At 37.2% G+C, this 23,373-nt stretch overlaps 1 protein-coding gene across 1 annotated transcript in view; it reads right to left on the bottom strand.

The window, feature by feature from the left end:
- ghrhrb (growth hormone releasing hormone receptor b) overlaps window positions 1-23,373 on the bottom strand; it is a 52,642-nt gene that overhangs the window by 28,621 nt on the left and 648 nt on the right. The window contains exon 2 of the mRNA XM_011474273.3: window positions 6,440-6,548. Within this exon, the coding sequence (XP_011472575.1) occupies window positions 6,440-6,548 (109 nt within the window). The remainder of the gene's footprint in view (window positions 1-6,439; window positions 6,549-23,373) is intronic.

Here is a 23,373-nt window from a genome sequence, read left to right on the forward strand (position 1 = left end):
ATGTGCATGTCTTTTTTTTCTCTTCCTTTTCTTCTTTCTGTGCAACCGACTGTCAAATATTCTGTCACCAGTCAGATCTAATCAACTCTTTAAAAATTCTACTTTGTTGACATGTCACAAAGCTCACTTTGCAATAGCAAAACACGCAATTAGAAAGACATTTTTACTTTTAGCCATTAGGCAGATGCTTTTATCTAAAGCGCAGAGCACACGACAACATCTTTCAATAAATCGGAATGAACAAGACAATTTTACTTGGTTTGATCCGTTTAGCTATTTTTGTGCAGCATCTTTGTTGTAAAGCAGCTCTTCGTAAATTAACTCAATTGTAGCTGTAAAGTAACTTATTCATTAAGGATGGTTCCATAGCACCAAAAAATCCATTTGGACCCAGTTTTTTTAGTTGAAGATGTTTCCCATCTTGAATGAGTGATCTCTAACTTAAAAATGCAAATTCCAGGTGGTTTAAAAAAAAAAACTTAATTGAACTAAACAGATGAGTCAGTATTGTCAGTGGCGGCATTCTGCCAAAAGCCAATGTTTTGAAAGTTGGACTAACTTCTGTTTTTTTCAAGATCACATGAGTGAGATGTGTTGGGAGATGCATAACGAAGAAAATCCCCCGAAAAGCATTTATTCATTTCAAATCATAATTATCATATTCCACTTTATCTCAAAGACATAATATTCCTAAAATAATCATAAAAAATATATACCATGACAATTGTAATGTTTTAAAAATGTTACTTAAACCATATTATTATTGTTGTTTAATCAAAATAAATTCTACCAACATTACAAATCTTCTACGTGTTCATTGTGGCAGCTCACCAATTAAATAATTCACAAACCCAATTCAAGCACTCAATTTAAATAATTTTTTAACACCGTGTTTATTTACACGAGGGGTTTTAAGATGCACGCTGTTCACATTCACAGCTGGGAGCTGCCAAACCCTGACTTGTCTGTTGTTGCAACTGAGGTCAAGGGCCTTGCTCAAGGGCACCACCAGGAGATCCATGATGGTAGGCATAAAACTCTAATCTATAGGAATGGCAGTTTGAGCGGAAAACTGTAAACAAATTAAAAAATCTAAAAATCAATGTAAGGTCTTTAAAAGTGAATAAAATGTTTTCCACTACCTTCAGTCTGTGACCCTCAAAACCCAAAAGCCTCTCCTCTAGACAGATGAAACCGGGATGAATATTTATGTCTCCAAACCTCATTAAAGGTGTTTTTTATGTGTTAATATATGTGTGTGTGTGTGTGTCTGTGTGAACAGCTCTTTAATGATGAACCACTTTTTGTTTCAGATTAGCTGTCACCTGCAGAGATTAATGTGCACTCTTTTATTGTCTTGGCTTTTTTCATCACTTTCCCTACTTTGTGGATGCAGGACTTTTCTGTGTTGCTACTTTTCTTGTGTTGACAGCAACTGCGACCATGAAAATCTCCATGTTGGATCTTAAAAAAGGCTCATCACGAATAAATTCAGTAAAACTGTTTTTGTAACAAAATTAGAGAAAAAAGCAGCTTAAACTGTTTTCCCTAATAGTGCAAACTATTACAGAAATGACAGTCATGTGTGAGGAAAATGACGTAAAGTACTAGTTTTTTTGTCTGTCTTTGACGCCTAATTTGTTTATGCAATATTTTCTCAGCTTTGCTGCAAAAATCTAGTTTCAGAAAAAGAATTATAATGAATTTTTGAATATCCTGAAATATTGAAAGCTGAATTTATTTGAATACAATTTGGTCTCCACAGCTATAGAAATGTAAGCCACATCTCTCTGTTCCTGCAGCTTTGTCTCAGCAGAACCAGCAGGTTTTGCTTCCTCTTTAGCTTGAAATCTGTGCCATAAATAAAATATTAAGAAATAGAATGCATCCAAGCCTGACTTGTATTTTTGACAAAAAACAGCTCTTTGATGATGGTCCCGTTGAGGTTCCTATTTTTTTCCACATTTTTATATATATAGTGTATGTCACCCAATCAGATGCCTCGATAAAAGTATGCGGTCTCATGTCCAACTTTCGAAACATTTGTTTGAGAGATTCCCCCCAGCCTTTTAAGTGGTAAGGGTGTGAACTTCAAATGAGCTCACTCCTGATTGGCTAAAGATGTTGCCATAGCAATGTTTACTCAGAACAACTCTGACCAATCATTACTTACTGAAGATTTCTGGTTCCATATGCCAAAAAATTGGCAACTGAATTTCCATCAATTTATTGGAACCGGAAGCAAGACATTTTTTATGTGTGGCTTTACACTTACTCGCTCCAGTTCTCATATACAGTCAATGGATGGTGCATGGATTTATAGCTGAAACAATGATTGATGGATTGATAAAGATGGATGGATTGATGGACTGATTGATTGATTGATTGACTGTCCAGCAAATTAAATGATGGGCATGTTTTGCTTTTAAAATCTCCAACACTCTTTCAAGTGCCTTAATATCAAGCTGAACTGAAGCTGACCTTTATTTATTCAGTTTTAGTTGTCACACAGGATGAGAGGTTGGAAGAAAATAGTACCGATAATGGCCTGAAGGATAAACCCTGTATTTTTTTGATCATCAGATTTCTGAAGTATATAATAACCCATCAGATCTACAGATAATCTGATTATTCCCACTGATCAAATTGTATAGTCATATCAATAGGCTGGGTGCATGGTGGCGCAGTGGTTAGTGCTCTTGTCTCACAGCAAGACGGACCCGGCTGGGGGGGACCTAAAACAGAACAACAGTGGGGGACCTTTCTGTGTGGAGTTTGCTTGTTGGTTTTTCTCTGGGGGCTCCGGCTTCCTCCCACCATCCAAAAACATGCTTCATCACTCCAAATTATCCATAGATGTGAGTGTGCATGGGTGTGTGATATGTGTGACCCTGTGACGGACTGACGACCTGTCCAGGGTGTCCCCTGCCTTCGCCCATAAGTGGCCAGGATAGGCTCCAACAGCCCCATGACCCCAAAAGGAACAAACGGAAGGAGATGAATGAATGAATATCAATAGGCTGATATGCAGATGTAAAAGAACAAAGAGAGTCACATAAATGGGTATTCATACAGGAAGAAACTTTTTCCCTTTTTTTGTTTCACAATTTGAGTAAATAGCACCCAGATCATTTGTTTGAATGTTTTATGTTCTGCTCATTTTTCTCTCAGTGGTCACTTCATAGTAATAGCCGGCTCCATGTTGTTTTTATTGCCTTCTTTCATTTTTTGGAGCTTTGCATGATCCCGCAGCGTCTTTGTTGTTTTGTTCTTTTCAGTACACAGTAAAATGATTTTTTTCTCTCCACCTTCATGGCTTCCCTCTGTCAGCTTTTGTGCCTTTTATTTCTCAGGTTTCTTATAACACATGGACACACCTTCTTTGGCGCATTTCACGGACAGCCTCTTTAGCGTGCTGCTGATTTAATTATGCAGGCTTGTTTCAATCATGCACAAAGCACGCGTCAGACAGCGGTCAGCAAAAAAAATTTTTTTTAAAAATACATAAGACACAGTTTCAAAAGTGTTCAAACAGGAAAAGCCCCTTCTGCAGGTCGAGTTGCACTTTCCAAGAGTCTATGTAAACGTGACTGTTTTCTGTCGCTACGTACAAAGCGCGTCGCCACTGAATGCAGGTTGCAAACTAAACCAGGTCAGACCTTGACTTATCAGGGACTCCGATTTGGCAGTGATGTATGTTTACTATACTTTAGTTACTGTACTTTAGTTAACGGAAGTGTCAGCCGTTTGTAAATTGATCATGGGGGAGAAATTAAGAACTGCGGTTTGTACCCGGCTGGAATTATATGTCATCAAGTCATATAATTCAATTTTTTTCATATATCGGAATAAAGCTGTGAAAGAAAAATCCTGGAGCAAGATTCCCCAGATTTGCACCACTTCAACATTTCGATATTTTGCACCAGACATGGCAGACATGTGCTAGTAAACAGTAAAGAAAAAAAGAATCCCCTCCCTGCTTGTCCAATGTGAACGCCATGGACTAAACACATGCCTGGAGTGTCCATAGCTTCACACATCTACATAAACACCTTCAACTATTGATTCTTGTTAGAAATACTTTTGCAGATGATGCATATTTCCAGCTATATTTAAACGTTTTCCCACCTTAAGTCACTAAAGATAAACTTATACAGGTGAAGCTTAGCATGAAATAATTTGGTTAAACCTCCAGGGAAGCTGCCTCATTTGAATCACGATGTTCTCATTCAATGTTCAACACATACTCAGATCAGCTCAGGCCTCTTATTCATATTCAAACTGTCAGATCTTTTGTTTTGGACAAACACTGGAAAGGTGGCAAATGATGCAATTAATTGTGGGTGACAACAGGCTCTCGGAAGCCGATGACTGTCTCATTGTGTGAGTTACACCAAAAGATAGGGGGGAGCAGGCCTGACTGGAGAGACCTTGTGGTGTAATAACCCACTTCAGAAGAGAAAGGATCCATCTTTGAAACTTAATCAACCATCCCGCAGATGTAATCTGAGATGGAAATTGAAGGACGAGCTGCTCAAGTGTTTTGTTTTTACAAAGGAAGTGGGATTCATTGTCCACTCGGCGCCCCAGAAGCAGACGTTAGAAAGAATTTTCACCTCCTTCGAAGCACCAGAAATCATGCATCTTTCATTTAAATAACCATCTTAAATAAAGTTTGATTTGATTTGATAAATGTTTTCTCAGATCGATATGCTGTTTACTATATGGTGTAAATTAATGCTAATGCTTCACCAAACCAAGCATGTGCATTAAAGCTGAAACAGATCAACAGAATCCTAATACTGATTTCTTTTTTTTTTGGCATTATTGCTCTGGAAATACAAACATTTTGACACCATAGTGGTTATTTTAAGCAGACAAGTACATCTGCTTTTGCTTTTCCTTAATTTATAGCTCTTTCAATATTTTGTACTTCAACAGTAGTAAAAAATCTTGGGGGAAAGATTCACATCCCACTCTTTATTTCTCTTTTGGTTTCGTTCTTTGCAAAGGACCACACTCAGTTTGCATTCAAGCACTAAATGATTCTAGTTTCCAAGGTTTAACCTTTTAATATGATTTTTGCCAATAAATTTAGTAAAGCATCTTTTGGAATTATGAAACTTTTAAAAAAAAAATTGTTAAAGAAAATGTTCTCTTTGAGCATTCCCATTTAGTGCTGAAATTACAAGATTAACAAGGTTTCAAGTCCTACTTATTTAAAGACTCACTGTTGAAAATGGTGTTTTGATTTTTTAACATGTTCTCATGGCATTTTTTTGATGACAGAGGATGTAAAAGTGGAAAGTTAAGCTTAAAAATGCATTTCTGAGTATTTCTTTAGGCCATTTCAAAAAGTTTGCAGTTGTTACAATTGATAGGCCAAAAGCCCCCTTCCCCATTCCCCATTCTTATGGACGAATAAATCCATGTACAACTTAGTTTTTCTCTGAGCTGGGATTTGGCACAAAACTGTACAGCTGGATAGCTCCAACATTGCTCGCCATTTTTGTTGCATGACTTCTTAGGGGTGTGAGGGGCTGTGAGCTACAGGGAGAGACTGCAAACTGTAGACTCTGGGAACTGTGAGACACTACACCTGAGTATCTGAGGACTCTGGAAGTTTCATAAAGTGTATCCAGTTCTGTTCCATTGGAAGGTCCAAGGTAGTTAAAATATTTATGAACCAAAAAATCAATAAAAATCACAAAAAGTATCCTAAAGCTGACTGGAAGACACTTCCAAGACACTTCCAAACTGGTGCCATGTGCAGCTTCTGAATTCTATCCAAGCTGTAGTTTGTTTTCTGTCTTTTTCATGAAGCTGAAAGAATAGCATCGCAATCATGAATTCTGGATGTAATGTAAATGCAGAAGTTTGTGTTGCTGTACTGCTTCTTGGGCAATATTTTTAAAATGTTAAAACGCAGTCTTTGCTATGGTGTTAACATCCTGAGGTTCAAGCAAGTTTGGAAAGCTCTGGATCAGCGAATACAAAAGCATGTTCCAGTTCCTGCCAAAACTTTGCACAGCCATTGAAGAGGAGTGGACCTACATTCCACAGGCCACAATCCACAACCTGATCGACTCTATGCCAAGAAGATGCAGTTGTGCAATAATCATTCTATCTTATCGACATATTGATATGGCATACCTGTGAGGTGAAATGGATTATCTCAGCAAAGGACGAGAGTTCACTATCACAGATTTAGAAATTTTTTTCAACAATTTTTAAAAGAACTGATTATTGTGTGCTTGTAGAAACTGTTTCAGATCTTTGAGTTCATCTCATGAAAGTTAAAAAAAAAAGTGTTGCCTTTATGTTTTCCTCAGTGTGAGGAAAATGAATGATTGCATTCAGTATTTACAATTTCTATCTACCACCTCCAAAGCATCTCCATTTTCTATTCATATCCTCTAAGACCATCGCGCACACTGACCAGTCCTGGCAGAGTGGTTCCTCTCCTCCAGCTTCATTATCAGGTCACATTCTTCCTCAGCCTTCATCAGCTGCAAAACCAAAGCACAGTCAGGGTGCATGGCTTCCACCTGGAGAACAAAGAAGAAATACAGTTTTACACCTTTGCTTCAGCTTCTAAATGAAAGTTTATCCAGTTGTGCACCATAACACTGAATTAATGTTTACTACGAGATGTAAAGAAACATTTCTGACTATTTTCATCAGATGACTTAGATTAATTTTTCTGTTATGTTTACGTAACTTAAGGATCTAAATTGCATTAAACCCTCAGTAGTCTCTGAACTCACCATGAGATTCCCAATCATATCGGCTGTTTACAACCACCCAGGAATGACACTGACACCCTCATTTGGAATTGTTTTGATGCAAAATTTAATGTAGACATTTAAAAAAAAAAGTTTTAAGCTTTGAAATGATTGGTTTTAAAAAATCACAACAAGAGGTATGACATAACTGTGACATCCCTTTTGAATAAATCCTTGGAACTTTGAGTGAGAGGTGTTGATTATAAACAAAGATGGACTGATGTAGATGAATAGGTTTTTATTTGGTGACAAAACAGAAGAACAAGATGCTGACAGACAAAGGACCACAATGGAATTAAAAAAACTCACACAGAAGCAACCAAGGACAGTTTTACTGCTTACACTGAAGATGGCAGCAGAAAAGAAAGGAGGTGTGATCCAGAGTTAAAGGTCTTCTTGGAAGAGTATGAGAAAGTCTGCCTGATTTGCAGTTCATGTTGAGACTTTCAATCTATGGAGAATATGGAAGGAGGCGGGAAGAAAACTGTACTCAACATGGGCTTAGACCAAAGGATGATCAAGGAGAGAAGTTTAGTTAGAAACATGGGATTGGACTCAGACATGGTGAATACTTGAACTTGGCCACAAGCTGGATTTAACAGGAAAGCCACAAGGTAAGTGGAGAAACTGCAGGTAATAAAAGCATGGGATGAATTGGACCAGAGAGGGAGACGGAGGAATAGGAGGGACATTAAGGTTGAGAAAGAGCTGCATGATAGATTGCGATTGATAAAAAGCTTTCTCCTGAAGTCCTGTTTTCTCATGTTTTTGTTGATTTTTGGTTTCCTTCACATGGTCTGTACAATAAAGAAATAAACCCAATTAATTATGTTTTGTGCATATACGTAGCTTCCCACAAAGCCTCAGAAGGGAAATTAGATGATTTTAATGGCTGTCAGGTCAGAAATATTCTGAATAATTGGTTTGAGGGTGTTGAGCTGGTTTTCGTTGAGCCACTATTTCAAAAGTAAAAATGATCTCAAAGACACCTGCCTGTGCTGCAAATGGAGACATTGCAGGTTCAAAGATAACACCAGAGGTGTAGCTGTCTGCACAGACATCTCCTGATATGAAGAACTGCATCTATGACAAGACCTGTTTTTCCATCCAACCACATGATGACTTCATGCGGTTGGATGCAGTTTTTACAAGTTATCCAGGACAGTGCACCAGTCTTCTTGTAACTGACCCATGTTCTACTTATGTTCCCAAAATCTTATTTTCAAATGCCAGACCTCAAAAAGTCATTACAGTTCCACTACGATCATCTTTTCATCTATTGCAAAATTGTTCCCAGTGGTCTTTTAATTATGACAATGCTGTTTTTAGAAATAATCAAAAACCTGTGTCATTTTCTAGGACTTAGTTTCTGCAGGAGTTCATAAGGAATTCATCTCTGAGCTGTGGGTGGGACTGTTGGCGCGTAGTAACCCTGACCTCATTTCCTCATGATCCCTTTGTTTACATGCTCTTCCGCTAACTTACTGCCCTTCACAACCCCAACCTAACATTACCGGTGTACCAAATATGGCGAGCAGTATTAGAGTTATCCAGTAGTATAGTTTTGACCCAGATACCCCTTCGGACGAGGAAAACAAAGGCATACATGGATCTATTTGTCCACAAGTGTCATATTCACAAATGCAGTTTCAAACTGAATTTTCTTTATACATGTCCTCCATCATCAGAAAAGGGCCACAAGCATATGTTAAAACACCAAAAACACAGTTTTGATTGGAGTAGGTCTTTAAGTCTATTGTCTGCAGTAGAAAGTCTTGTTAAGAAGTAAATAGAAACTTGTAAATGCCTAGAAATAGAACTAAAAGGATGAATTTTCTAGCTAGAAGATGGCCACGCCAGGTGGCACTGTACAGTGCAAGGAGAGAAAACTTTTCTGGCAAAAAACATGCATATCTTGTTCTGTCTTTTTGTATATAGGAACTCCATTAATAATAAAGTATATTTATCTAAGCATTTTCTGCTATTTCCAGTATGGCTTCATCATGGCCACTTGCTGTGACAATAATGGCACCTTTGCCATTCTTTAGTCTTTCAGCTAATAACAGATCAAGATCAAGTATGTTACTGCCAACTTTATAGAAAAATAGGATTGATGTTTTCCTAAAAGGTTAACCTTACAACACATCTTTGTGCAAAATTGAGGCAATTGAAAACGCTCCACCTGGAAAGACATGGAACCCCAAATTGTTCATAATTAAAAAAATAAATATAAAAAATAAATATAACCTTGTGCAATCACACAATCAACCAACACATCTGTCATAAACATATAAAAAGATCATGGAATTGTGAAAAACCTGCACACAGATTTTAAATTAACCATTATATTATTAAATATATATTTCATTTTTGCTTTAAAAACCTGTTCATTATTTTAAAACAGCATTTGAAAATGTTCAATTTTAATCATGTTGAGTATTATTGTAATTCAATGGATTTTTTTTTGAAACTCTGATGTCAAAATAAATATTTTTCAAAGAAGCTTTGTTTTTATTTCACACACTGATATTTCCGTCACCTGGCACTGCCACATCCACCACAACGGGCTTTTCTCTGTTCTTTATCCAGTATTGCAATTTCTGGTTGGTTCGCCATTACCATCCTATCAGTCTGGATCTGGAAGTCCCACAGGATCTTTGCCCTCTCATTCTCTACCAGCTTGGAGGTGTTTCCCATTTTGACCTTGGGGTTTCCAGTCCATATTCTGCACACATGTTCCTGTATATTATTCCAGCCATTGATTGTGGCGCTCCATGTATGCTTTCCCTGCCAGCATCTTACACCCTGCAGTTATGTGCTGGATTGTTTCAGGCGCTTCTTTGCACAGCCTACATCTTGGGTCTTGTCTGGTGTGGTAGATCTGAGCCTCTATTGCTCTGGTGCTCAGGGCTTGTTCCTGACCTGCCATGATGAGTGCCTCAGTGCTGTCCTGTAGGCCAGCCCTTTCTGGCCATTGGTAGAACTTCTTGATATAAAAATGGAAACTGTCAATTTAGCTATGGATACAACCTGCGCCCAACATTAGAAGCTGATGAACGCTAAAAATACTGGACTAATGTGCTAAGTTAAAAATGTTTACTGAAATGTTTTTGACAAAAAGCCAATTAAATATCCAGGAAAGCTATGTTGTACTGCATCTAACGTTTAAGTCTTATTAGTTGTCACACACCTAGGTCCCAAGGTGCGACTGTGGATGGATGAGTGTTTGCCCTGCAATAGGCTGGTGACTTGTTCAGGGTATATCACACCTTCACCTAACGGTAGCAAGGTTAGGTTCTGGCAGCCCCATAGCCCCGAATGGGAACATTCGATGCAAAATAAAAGATAGCAGCCAGTCAGTTGTACTTCTAAAGAAAATGTTGTAATACAACAGTCCATTAAAATCACCTAAACAATCAGCTCCGGAAAAAACAACAACTTTGCATAAAAGAGAAATATTCTAAGTCATAGAAACTGTTAGACAATTACAACATCCGAACCATACATTTTGTTGGCCTGCTGCTCAGAAAAAAAACATTAACTACAAACTAATGTCCTTTAATGGTTGTTTGCACAGTGTTGCAGCTCTGCTGGCTGTAGTCACATCACCAAATGCAAATGCAGAGGGCTACAACTGCCAGCTTTATCAAAACACTGTCAAAGACTATCAGCCCTGCAGCGTGCTCTGATGACCTTTGCCAAAAAAAAAAAGTTTATTTTCTGATATTTTTCCAGCCTATTTGTTGCAGTGAAGAAAGCCTGAGGTTCTAAGCTACCACCTCGTTTGTGGGTGGATGAACCACACTACCTCCAGACTTTTAAGGCTCAGCTTAAAATGTTTTTACTTTATTTTAACATCCCATACCCTGACAAACAAAACATCTGCTTAACTGCAAATGTATGAAAAATTAACATATCGTCAATATGCATGAGTAATTGTTAAAAAGGGAAGGTTTTATATGACTTCTGAAGATATCTTGGTCTACTTTAACTTTCATTAGCATTAAACACTAAAACACTAAAGACTAAAGCAACATTCTCTGTTCATTTATATCCATTTTTGTTTGTGTTTTTGAGGAAAAATCCTTCATATGACATTGTTTGGCTGTAATCGTGCCTTTTCTTGTTTGGATCTTTTTTTTTTTGCTCTCTTACATTCTTTGAAGGCTTGTTTTCTGTCACAGCTTTGTCATTTCTGAAAACATTTTGATATTTTCAGATATGTTTTGATTTAGGGTATTTGTGGACTTTTAGATCTTTTTTCTTATGTTCTAAAAAAATAACAAACTTAAGCTTTATGTAAAGGAATTGCACCACTGATGGTAAATAGCATTAGAATAATATAAGTTAATAAATGTAAATGTTTTTGAAAAATCTATTTTAACAACAATTACACATTTGAAGCTGTATACGTGAAATTTCCTTTTGCTAAGGAATTATTTTAGTAAGAAAATATATAGTAATTTTGTGATACCTGACTTTTTTTTTAAGTCAGCTGAGAGGTTTTATCAGTTTGCATTTTTTAAATTTCAAACTTAACTCAAACTCAAATGTTCCCAATGTTCATACATTGCTAAGCACGTTTTTTAGGTTTATTTCCGGGCTTTGCATACAAAACATGCACCCAATCAACAAGCTTTAAAAGTTCAAACCCATTAAACGACCAATCAGGGACTCGGATTAGGTAGTGATGCATGGGTACTGTCCTTTTTATAAGATAAAGATAAAGATAGAGATATTCTTTATTGATCCCACATTGGGGGAATTCAATTGTTACAGCAGTTCAAAAAGCAGAGAAGAATGACAGCAATGTGCAAAAGAATGAGGGGTGTTCAAAATGTGCAAAAATACAAATACAAAATGTGCAAAAATAGAAAAAGTAAAAAAGTAAGTAATGACTTATGTTACACAGAAGTTTCAACTGTTTTCAATTGTTCCTGGAGGAGAAATTAATAATTGCGGTTTGGCTGGAATTATGTGACACCAAGTCTTTCGTATATTGGAATAGCGCTGTGAAAAAAAAAGCCTGAAGCAAGATTTTCCAGACACTTTGACATTTCACACCAAGCTTCTTCCGGCTGTGAGTACATGCACCAGTATCGGGTAGCGACAGCGACAGTACAGACTGAACACGCTAAATGCGTGTTCAAGGATACTGCTCTTTTACGTGCAACGCATGTTGTGTACAAAGCTAAAGTTAGTGACTTTCTAAAGAAAATTTAATAAAATAGATCTCCTGCAGTGTGTTTCCATTACACTAACTTAGAATAAACGTTCACATGCTTCCATTGTATTTGATAAAAGGAAAAATATAAATCTAAAAATAAAGGGGAAAACTTAATGTTTCTAAAATACTGCAAACTGAGATGTGTTCTTAATAATACTGATAAAACGTTTCAAATCTTTGTCTATTAAAAAAGCTAAATGTTTAAGCAATATCTTTCAAATGGGTGGCCTGTAAACCTCCCATCAGGTACAGTTTGTGTCAACGTGAGCTACAAGCGAGTTGGAAAACCTCAGTTTAGTCATGCAGCCTCACTGTGACACATCACAGGAAGGTCATATCTGCCCTGCAGGTTTATGGAAAAAACTTCTTTTAAACAAGGCAGATAGTAAGGGGGGATACGTTGACTTCAGGCCACACAATGTGTCATCCTACACTTAAGTAATGGGCCACAATCTGTATAAACGCCTGTGAGGAGTAGCAGACACTGTCAGATTGTTTCATACCTTCAGCAGATGCAGATTAAAAACAAAAAAAAAACAACCTGAATGTGTGTTACAAAGAAGGTGAACATCACTTCAGCAGGCACTTTATTTATGGGAAGCCCTGATGGTTTTTGTGGCTGTGGCGTCATTTAAATTCAATCACCACCTTAATGGGGTCATTATTGCAGGGCGGCGGTCGCCTCCGGCCGTCACACAGTGAAGCGCCATCATTTATGTTCAAAGTTTGATCGTGCTGCAAAGTACACAAAACCACAGGTCAACATCGGTGTTTAAAAGTGTATGTTGTTAGACATTAACACATTTACAAGTTTAATAATTTGTGAATTTCAACTTGCTTGTGCACATGTAAACTAGGTAGCTAAAGCCTTCTGAATTCTAATTATTGTCTCAAGCTACAATAAACTGTTTTTTTTGTGACTCTCAGAAGAGTCACTTCTTACAAAGTATATCCTGATAATTAAGTGGTGAAGTAGTTATGCACCATGTGAACAGTCAAAACTGAGCTAGGATTGGTCATCTCAAGCTATGTTCACACCGTCCTCAGCAATGTCACCACTTGTGAAGTGGCTACTTCCACCTACAAGTCTTTGCTAGCGCGCCTAAATGCATGTTTCGGGCTTCTGCGTTCAAAACTTTCACATTCACACATAGCTACACAAGATTCTATGACCGTTTTCGGGCTATACAAACAAAACGTGTAGCCATTGAATGTGCAGAGAAAGTTAAACCACGTCAAACTTTGACCAATTGGGGACTCGGATTTGAAAGTGGATGGCATCCCTTTTATTCACAGAAGTGCCATCCGTTTGAAAATTGATCATGGAAGAGAAATGAATAATTGTGTTTTATAACCAGCCAGAATTATATACTATTATACTGCATATTCATGGTTCACTATACATGGTTTTACGTATTCGCAGATTTTTTTTTTTAGTCATGTGACTCCTCCGGTTCATCATAAAAACTCAGTTCAAGATGCTTGTATGAGACTTTCATTTGTATGAGACTCATTTGGACTTTCACGTCCAAATGAGGTGTTGTGGAGAGGAAGGAGGGCACACTGGCCCGTCGGCTTCCTTGTTGGTTGCTAAGAAATATTTCACAGCTGGTTCTACCAGTTCCTGAATCGCTACCAACCGAAGTTTGTGCTCCTGCATGGAGAAATGGCATCAGCTGACTCAGAAGCGGCTGGAAAATATCCTGATAAACTGAGGAAGATAATGGCGGAGAATAATTATCATCCAGAGCAGGTGTTTAATATGGATGAAACCCTCTCTCACTTAACTTAACAGAGTGACAGAGTGATCCTAATTGCATTATGAAGTACACTACAGTTCAGTCTATTTCTCTGAATAAAAAAGGAACTTTTTTTTGAGCAATAGTCTAAAGTTTTTTGATAAATGTTTTAAAAAGCATCAGAAATGATACAAAACAAGAAACTCTGTCCTGGACTAACCCTTGTGCTATCCTAGGCACTTTAACATTGGGAGTTGGGTCATCTAGACCCACTAGACAGTGCCCTGAACCTTTTTTCTTCAATGATTTGTGATCTTCACTGGTGTCCATGGATTACATGAAATCTTTCCACCTTTATCCACCTTTGTCATGGTAGGGAGAACACGTCAATGTAAGGGTGGGGTCATCTAAGATAGCACAAGGGATAAACGATCAAATTCATGCAGCTGGATGTTAGCATGCATAAAGAAACTAAATCAAATGTTATAAGCCGTTGAAACCTTAAAGAAATTGCATTTTATTTTCAACTAAACCAGTCAGGAAAAGGCACGTACCAGGACTGTAGTTTATGATTCTGTTTATTAATGATATGTTGCATATTTTGTGCATAAATGTCCTGCAAACACTGATGCTGGTTTGTTAAATGCCACACACATGCTTCTCCAGCAGATATTTGTTTTAAAGTGTTAAACCTGTGGAGTATAAATACATCTGCTAAAATATTTGTGGATTTTTAGACTATAAAAAGGCAATTGATATTTTGAAATAAACTGTAGTTGAGAGAAAGGATATGCTGAATTAGAGATATGTTCAGAGGGATTATGTTGAGCAAAAATAGACACTTATGATGGACCTAAATGAGTTCTTTTTGCCCCTGATCCATCTGCATCCCTCCCTTCCCTGGTTTTCTTCCATCCCCCCTCCAGTAGAAGGCCCATCCACCAAGTGATTATCTATCCCTGCATCAACAACTTCCTTGAACATTGTTAAGGGAAAGGATGGCAGGACCTTCTAAGTGCATTTAGTTTTGTTTTCATTTTTTATTTATTGGCGTATTCTTGTTTTTTTATTAAAATATTTTTTACTTTTATACTCTCATTTATTTACCTGACATCTCAGAGGCTTTTTATTTTATTTAATTTTTTGGATTTCTGAAGTTCTTTTGGAAAGATGATAATAGAAAATCAAAGGCAAAGCTGTGAACCATGTTTTATTGTGATGGTCACAGATGTTAAAAGTGTGAGGAAAGACACTTCCTGTCTTTCCAAATCTCAAACTTTGTGTGTTATTTGGGGATGTTAATTCAAGCTTACTGTAACAGTTAGACATGTAAGAAGCTGCCAATCTCCTCATTAAATCTTGGTTTCAAAGTCATCTCCCTTTTCCTTTTTTAATTGATCACTTTGTTACCATGGAAAAAGAAAGGAAAAGGGCCACAAACAGATGTTATAAACTGAAAAGCTATTGAAAACTACATGAACGCTTTACTTCACTTGTTTTTGTGGTGGAAAACTAGCAATATGAATTTGATCTAAAAGAAATGTGCAAAGCTTTAAATAAACTACTCATTTTTGTCACAAAAAAAGTAAGACTGGCACTTTTCACACTTTAGAATACGGGCAAAAATTAATTCAATTATGTTTCAGGAATGCCTTTTTTGAATTTATCATCTACCGTTTAAAAAGGCACTGACATGTTGGGATAAATGAAAAGATCATGTAACATAATATATGACGATTCCACAGGCCTAGTTTCTCCTGAATTTCTTGTCTTTTTCCTTTCTTTTTGTTTGTTGGCTCTGACAGTTAAAAAGTAGGTCAGGATGGGTTAAATGTGATTTAGTTTTAGAAATGCATTTAGTGGGACCCCCTAAGATGCACTTATTCAGTTTTTCATTGAAAACTATTTTTTTTCTGGGTTTGGTACAATCCAGGGTTTACTTGTAGACTGATAAATAGGAAATCCTTTAATTAGGCGTTATTCACTAAGAACTGCAATGACTCGTTATTGCATGACTTCTTTGGATTCATCGCAAAATTTGGCCCAATATGTGCGAGTTGAGTGCTTCTGCTGTGTGTGATATTCGTGTGTCCCCTCCAGTCATTCATAATCAAGTGTGATTAGATCATAACAGTCGAGCAAATCCAATTTTGCGGATGATGTAGCATTCAAGAGAAGTTGTGCTTTTTAAACTTTTAATTATTTTTGTAATTTTGCTAAATTACTGTAATTTTCCATGATAATGCAAAACATCAACTGCATAATTTGCGTGAACTTAGTGAATGACCATACTGTATAAAGATCTTGAATTTCTGGACTATCTGCAGAATGGTGACTTGGTGGACAGAAACCTTGATATTTTTTTAAATAAACATTTGAGGGTTCGTTGAATAAGTTGGAAACCAAACTTAGGTTTTTCTGGATTTGTCCTGGTATTTTCAGCTAAAGCCTTAGTCACATGCACCCATACGGAGGTTGATGCGTACGGGTGCTGGAGGTTTTTCAGTTTGCCGGGCCGGTGGAGGGCCATAGACAGGAGGGGCTTCTTCTACTTCACCCTTACTTACCTTTACATGTTGTTTAAGTGTTCTCTCTCTATGACCTGTCGCCCATAGAAAAATGTGAATTAACATATTTTCTCGGGCTAACCGACTGGTCTACCAGTTGATATTTCCTGCAGGCCATTTGTGTTCCGTGTACAGGTTTGTCCATTTTTCACCCACAGACAGCCCATAACCACCCATAAGGGCAGTTGTGACTAAGGCATAAGATCTAAGTACCCCAACGAGGTCAAAGAAAAAGACCCAGTATATGTGTCAATACAAGCCCTCCCCAATTTAAAGCTATCAGATGTTGCAGGTCCTTAGTTGACAACAGGAAGGACTGGTTTCAGCAGAGCACAATTTCCCCAATCTTAAAAAGTTCGCCTTTGCACCATAAATCCATATATTTCTTTTTGTATTTATTCCTAAAAAGGATTTTATTTTAGTAGAAAATTATCTTTAAAGGAGCTCAAATCTGTGAATTATTGAAGAGAGAGAAGTGGGGCGTTAATCTGACCAATTGATGAGCTTAATAAAATGTTATCATTTGGCATGTGGCTAATATTTAACAGGGTACATTTAAGTAAATAGATCCAGAGTCTTATGGCTCCCATCAGATACTATCTGTTGAGAGCACATATAGTATGTCTATGGCCATTATACCTAAACGGACACCCTCTGGTGACACTGGAACAGTCTAAATGGGTTATAAATCAACCATCAGACTTTACTAAATGTATTGAACATTTTTCCATCAATACAGTCACCTATCAAATTGCTTGTTTGAATCAGACTCTCAATAAACGTTGCCATGTTCAAGCAACAGTTACTTTTACAGTGTTTCTTTTCATTTAAATAAAATTATATTCTGTGATTTTGTAGCTTTTGACTGTAATATTTCATCAGAGATATTTATGAAAGCCTCACTGTGAATGTTTTTTTCTGGTAATCCTGATTACCGTACCTTTGCTGCAGAACACATTACATTCTCTTAGTCAAAGATTACAGACTGCTGTGTGAAGCTCTGCAGTCAAAGTGTGCATTTTATGTTTTCATAGTATCAGCATGAAATAGCAGAACACCTTTTCTCATCTGTAAAGATGAATCTCTTGTCTGATTGTACCCTTTCTGCCTTTGTAACATGAGTTACTGTCATTTATTATTTGTCCAAAAAAATCAATTGCCCCACTTTTGTGTGAACACACAAACACACATGAACACACAGCAAAAAATGAAGCAGGCGACTCTCAGGATACAGAAAATAAATTACAGCACATTCCTTCATTTTAGCCTCCCTGGACCGATTATCTGTGGCCTTTAGAGTCGACTTTAAGGTTGTGAAGACTTGTTTTGAAAGCAGTCTGCCTCAGGCTGGAGACAGACGGTGGGTCATTTCATGTCAATTATTACCGGTAGGTCTGGAAATGTCCAGAAACCAGAAAAAGAAAAAGCACAGGTTTTTATGACAAAATAGCACTTAATACAAATGAATTAAGAATAAAAATTCAATAATAGTTAAATATAAAAAAAGTTAACAGTCCTACATTTTGGTCCAAAAATATTAATTACAAATGTGGAAATAAATATCCAAGTGTCAACACATGTCTTTATATTTGAGTTTAATACTTTTGTATAAAATTATGCCAAATAAGTTATAATCAAATGTCGTATTTTTACAAATAGTCTTAGTTTACAATGATTCTCTGGTGTTCATAACAAAGTAAAATTAGCTGTGATTACATTTCATTAAAGCCAGATTGTCTTAAAACCATAATAACACGTAGTAGATGGAAGAACATCGCTGGAGCATCTGTTATAAGACAAGAGACATAAATCAGGAATTTTCTAACCAATGAGAATGAAGCAGATGAGCACAAAGTCACTGAATATCTGATATAAGACAAAGGAAATTGATTACTAACTGCAAGGGGTGAGAAAACGCGATGAAGATGGGAAAATTTTAATATCCTAAAACATCTGTTATAAAACCAAAAAGAAATAAGGAGAAGGAAAACTACTGTTCATGTGTTAGAGATATGTTAGTTACTGCAACAACAAGAATGCAGGACGAAGATCGACAAACTCAATGTCACTAATATCTCTGACAAAAGACACAACAACAGAAATTAGAAAAAGGAGACAGACACAAAACACTGGAACATCTGATAGAAAACAAGAAACAATTTAGTATCTCTCACAATTTTGTTCCAACGATACATTTTTTGCTTAGGTAGAAAATAGTAAGAACAAATAGAATGTTCAGTTGCTATGATGTGCTCTAAAAGTCCAGTTGAGTTGACTCAACTGCGTGGAAAATGCCAAAACTTTTTACTCACTTCAAACGGTTTGGTTTGCTCTCCCACTTGAGTGCATCAAGGTGACCTGAAAACACCTCGTAGGTTATAGTCAGAGTTCAGGCGAGCTTTAAGGCCTGCCCAAAAAAATAAAAATCCAGCAACTCATGAAAACGAGTGGTGCTGTTCAGATCTGCCAAAGAGAATGACTTTCAATGTGCATTATTGCTGCTGCCACTACATGACTTTGTATTTATGTAATAGGTATGCGGTGGTCATAAAACATCTATAAAGATTTTCAGAAAAATCACTTTTGTCTTTAAAGTATTAGAAAGTATCAAGTTAACTAAAACAAAGGATGTTTTTTTAAGGACCACAAGTGGCCTTGTAGTGTAAGGTCGTGAGTTCAAATCCAGGCCTAGTCATACCAAAGACTCCAAAAATGGGACCATTGCCTTACTGCTTGACACTCAGCATTAAGGAGTTGGATGTCTTATAATTATGAATATGCCGGTTTTAGCCAAAATAAAAAAACATGACATAGTTTCAGCAGAGCCGTTGGAATTCCGTAGAAATTTGGCTTGGCGCAGACCAACCCCGCCCCCTTCCCATCACATCCCTTAACTGAGAGCTTTTCGTTTACTCGAAGGATCTAAAATTGATCTAAAAGTGGATGTAGATAAAGAGCACACTGACGGACCGGTGAGCTCTTCATCTTTGTAACCCTTCTTCAGTAATTCCCGCAGCACCTCCCTCAGATGCAAAAGTCTCATATAAGCGTCTTGGTTGTCTGAGGTTTTGTGATGAACCCATAGACTGTAAAAACAATGGACGAATCGATGTGTGACGTCACCCACAGAAAATCCCTGACCTCCAGCTCTCACGAAATGAGGCAAAATCCCTCACCTACTTCCTGATCAGTGGCGATTTCTTTAAGAATGCAAAGGAAGCTCGGCTTCCCTTATAATGTCACAAAATTAATGGTCAAATATGTACTATTGTATTGTATTGTATTGTATTAACATTTTATTGACCAAAAATGCGTTAGAAAACGTTCATCTCAAAGACCATTTCGTTCAGAATCAGTTACATATAGCAGGTCGGCTGACTCGATTTTCTTCTCATACATTTCCGCAGCGTCACAGTACATTTCCCTATGGAAGCCCAGCGTCCATTGACTTCAATGGGGCTGCTTTGAAGGTTTTTTTTCAGCGCTTCGAAACTAGATAAACGCTGCGATTATGTCCCGCCCACGGACGCTCAGCGTCTCTGGGGGTAAATGGGGAGTGGGCTGGCCCGGACTCCGAGCTTCTGCGTGATGATTGAAGGGTCTGTCAAAAGACTGCATCTCCTTTTGACTGACAGTGATTCTGTACTATAAGGAATCACTAAAGCTATTCGCTCAGTCCCATCGCGGATTTCTCAAGTTCAGTCAAAATAAAAACTGCTGCAACCTATTTCTTTGATATTTGCTTGGCGAAATTGCTTGATTCTCATCATACATTTCACACAATTATACACCACATTTCTTGTTTCAGTTTTACAGAGTTTAATTTTTTTTTTTGATCGTTCATTCTTCACTTTGATTCAGGAAGACTGATGTCAGAACTTCAAGTTGTGTTTACAGATCAGTACTTGCAGGGTAACAGGGGAAAGCTGTGTGATAACTTGGTGTTCCTTAAAGACATGGAGTGGGACAGTGCAATGCCTCAGCTTTACAAACTGTTCTCAAAAGTGGCAACAATTGAAGCTAGATCTGCAGGTGTAGAAAGGAGCCAATCCTGTTTAAAGCAACTCAAGTCCTACACCCAAAACACAATGGGCCAAGGCCGTTTAAGCAGCCTAGCTCTGCTGGCCATTGAGAGGATACTGGTCAAGTCACTTGAAAAGGTACGACAGGGTCACAGACCATTTTCTTGAAAAGGAACGTAGGGCAGAATTTACTTTTAAATAAATAAAAAATTTTATGATGTAGGCCGAAAATGAGCTTCCCCTCTCTGACAGACCAGTAGCCGCCACTGTTCCTGATACGGGCGCCACCTTGTTGAAACCAGTCAACAGCAATTGAATCTGTTAGTTCAAAAGGGGCCCTAGTCCATAATTTTTCAAAATAGAGATATTATATGTTCAATGGTCTTCAAAGGAAAAGCTATCTGATTATGTGCAAAAAAAAAAAAGTCCCAATTCCGTTGTAATGTATTGACCATGCTTTGACATTTAAAATGCATTTAGTGCAAAATTCCTGGACTTGGGCCTCTCTTGCATGGGTTTTGCTTTATCCCATAGAAAGCAGCACTAGTTATCCAATATGGCAGCGCCCCTGTTTAATTCTAGAAGGGCCGAAGCCCAAAGACTTTAGTTTGCTAGTCCTCTGAAATTATAAAAGTGAGGTGCTTCATATTATAGCATTTGTAAGCTATGAACTGGTGCCAAATCTGGGTAAAGTATTAATCATTTGGTGTAGCCTCCCTTTAAGCTGTGCAATTAAAATCATTTCCTGGAAAAACAAACCTCTTGGACTTGGGCCCCTTTTGAACTAACCAATTCAATTGGTCCGAGTCACTCTGAGTCATCTCATGTATGGAGATGGTGACAGTAGTTGCCATAGATACGATGACCCAGACAGAGCAACTCGGACCAATAACTGTCGACTGGTTTTAACATGGCGGCACCTGTATCAAGATGGTACATCGTATTTGAGAACACGAGAGGGGAGGGGTTGAGCTGTCCATTGTTTTTACAGTCAATGGAGGAACAGGAGGAGTCACATGACTAAAAAGAAATCCTGTGAATACCGTAAATCACAAATATTGAAATGTGAATAAGCAGGGGAACACTGTATTTGTAACCCTTCAACTCATTTTCCCCCCTAATTTCTTTTCCCTCCTTTTTTGACTGATTTTTGAGGCATGTCTTCTCTACCTCACACACTGTGGCCCTGTCTGTCAAAAACCACGTGGCTGCACTTCCTGCGAAAGTTCAATCCAGTCAGACTGAACCATTAAATAAATATGGGGTGTGGAAGGGGGGCCTGCAGAAGTTGATGTTTCCAAAACAAAACAAAAATATTGTAACCATGACTTTGAAAATAAAATATTTGTGATTATGGTTGATGACTTTTTTCTGTTTTTATTATAACATCATTGTTTGGGGCCTCTTTGAACACCCCTTTAGTCTGGGCCCCTCAGAATAAGTCACCTTTAACCCCCCCCCCCTTTTTTTTCTGAACCTCAGGCTTGTGGCCTGCCATTGTAGCTTTCACATGACAAATAAGCTCTTTAGCTCTTTTTCAAACAACATTAACTTGTCTGCTCCTGGTTCACGATGATTTGAATAAGGAAATACTCAGAAATGCAATTTTAAGCCTAATTTTCTTCATATATGCCCTCCATTATCAGAAAAACACCACAGGAACATGTTCAAAACACAATTAAATAATTTTCATTGGAGTGGCTCTTTAAAGCATTAAAGAAATATGGGAACAGAAGAATAAATCATAGCAAAAAAAACGAATAATCTATCATTTTTTATGTAATTTAGAAGTGAAATGTCCTTATATAGAATTTTAATATACATTCAATGTTTTTTTTTGAGTTTTCCATAGTATGTGACCTCATACATCAGCTAAACCTGTGTTTTCAGCTATAACACAACTTCTGCTCCTCTAATATGAAAACACTGGAAACGTGGAGATGATGTAAAGTAATGAAACAAGCTACTGAGAGCCAACTTCAGAGATTGTCAACAGGAAGCAGCAGGAGGAGACACAGCAAACTGCTGTAATGATTCAGCAGGTCCACAAGTGACCGCAAAAAAACTCATCTGACAGTCATCAATCGGAAAACATGAAGGGATGCCTGCACCGACGCTAACGAGTGATTAAAATGGCCTGAAATGTGGGCACAATGTTTCACAATAACGTGTATTATTCAATTTTCAGAATACATGCAGAATATGAGGGAAAAATATTAATGCTTTCTCTTTGCTCTTGTCTTTTTGCGAAGTGAGCGCCCGGTGGTAATAGATCCACCAGAGATACAGATCTTTCTTCTTTTCGCTCTTTTTAATTTTTTTTTAGGTTCACCTGTTTGTGTCATGGAAAGAATAAAATCTCTGGAATAAACAATTCCCACATCTTCATGTTTAGGCTCAGGCAACATTATTTTAAAAGACTGATGAGAAAGAATCTGATTTACTCATAGATAAATAGATATGCAAAAAACAAAGGGATGTAAATGCAGGAGGTAAAGGAAAAGAAGATTCACTGCCAAATTACTGAAAGCTCGAAATTTAAGGATTTTTTTTTAAATTCAGTATCAACATAAAATCCATTTCCACTACTAACTATTTTTTTCTTGGTTCTGGAAATAAAAATCCTCAAATTTCAACTAAATGAATGCATAACTTTCAGAACTAAAAATGGTTACTTCTTATGTAACAAATGTATTAAACGGAAATGGGTTTAATGAGACATTGAAATGGGGACACAGTTTTTGTAAATCACTATTGCATTTTTTCATAAAATTCATATTAAAATAAAGAATTCGTTTCCAAAGGGTTGCATGGACACAAATTAAGGTTGCCTTAAAAAATATTGTTTTGTGTTGTTTTCCTAAGTCAAAACACAGATTGTATACTGTTTAAAACAGGTAGTTCATATTAAGATATTAATATTTATATCAAAATGTTGGATAAATGCTGTCATTAATGAAGAAATAGGTCTAATTACTAAAGAAGCTTTTGATTTATGCAAAATAATCTACTTCTTATGGTTTGTGCTGCTCA

The sequence above is a fragment of the Oryzias latipes genome, chromosome 4, assembly GCF_053564925.1.
Source record: "Oryzias latipes strain Hd-rR chromosome 4, Olatipes_Hd-rR_3.1".
Lineage (NCBI taxonomy): Eukaryota > Metazoa > Chordata > Actinopteri > Beloniformes > Adrianichthyidae > Oryzias > Oryzias latipes.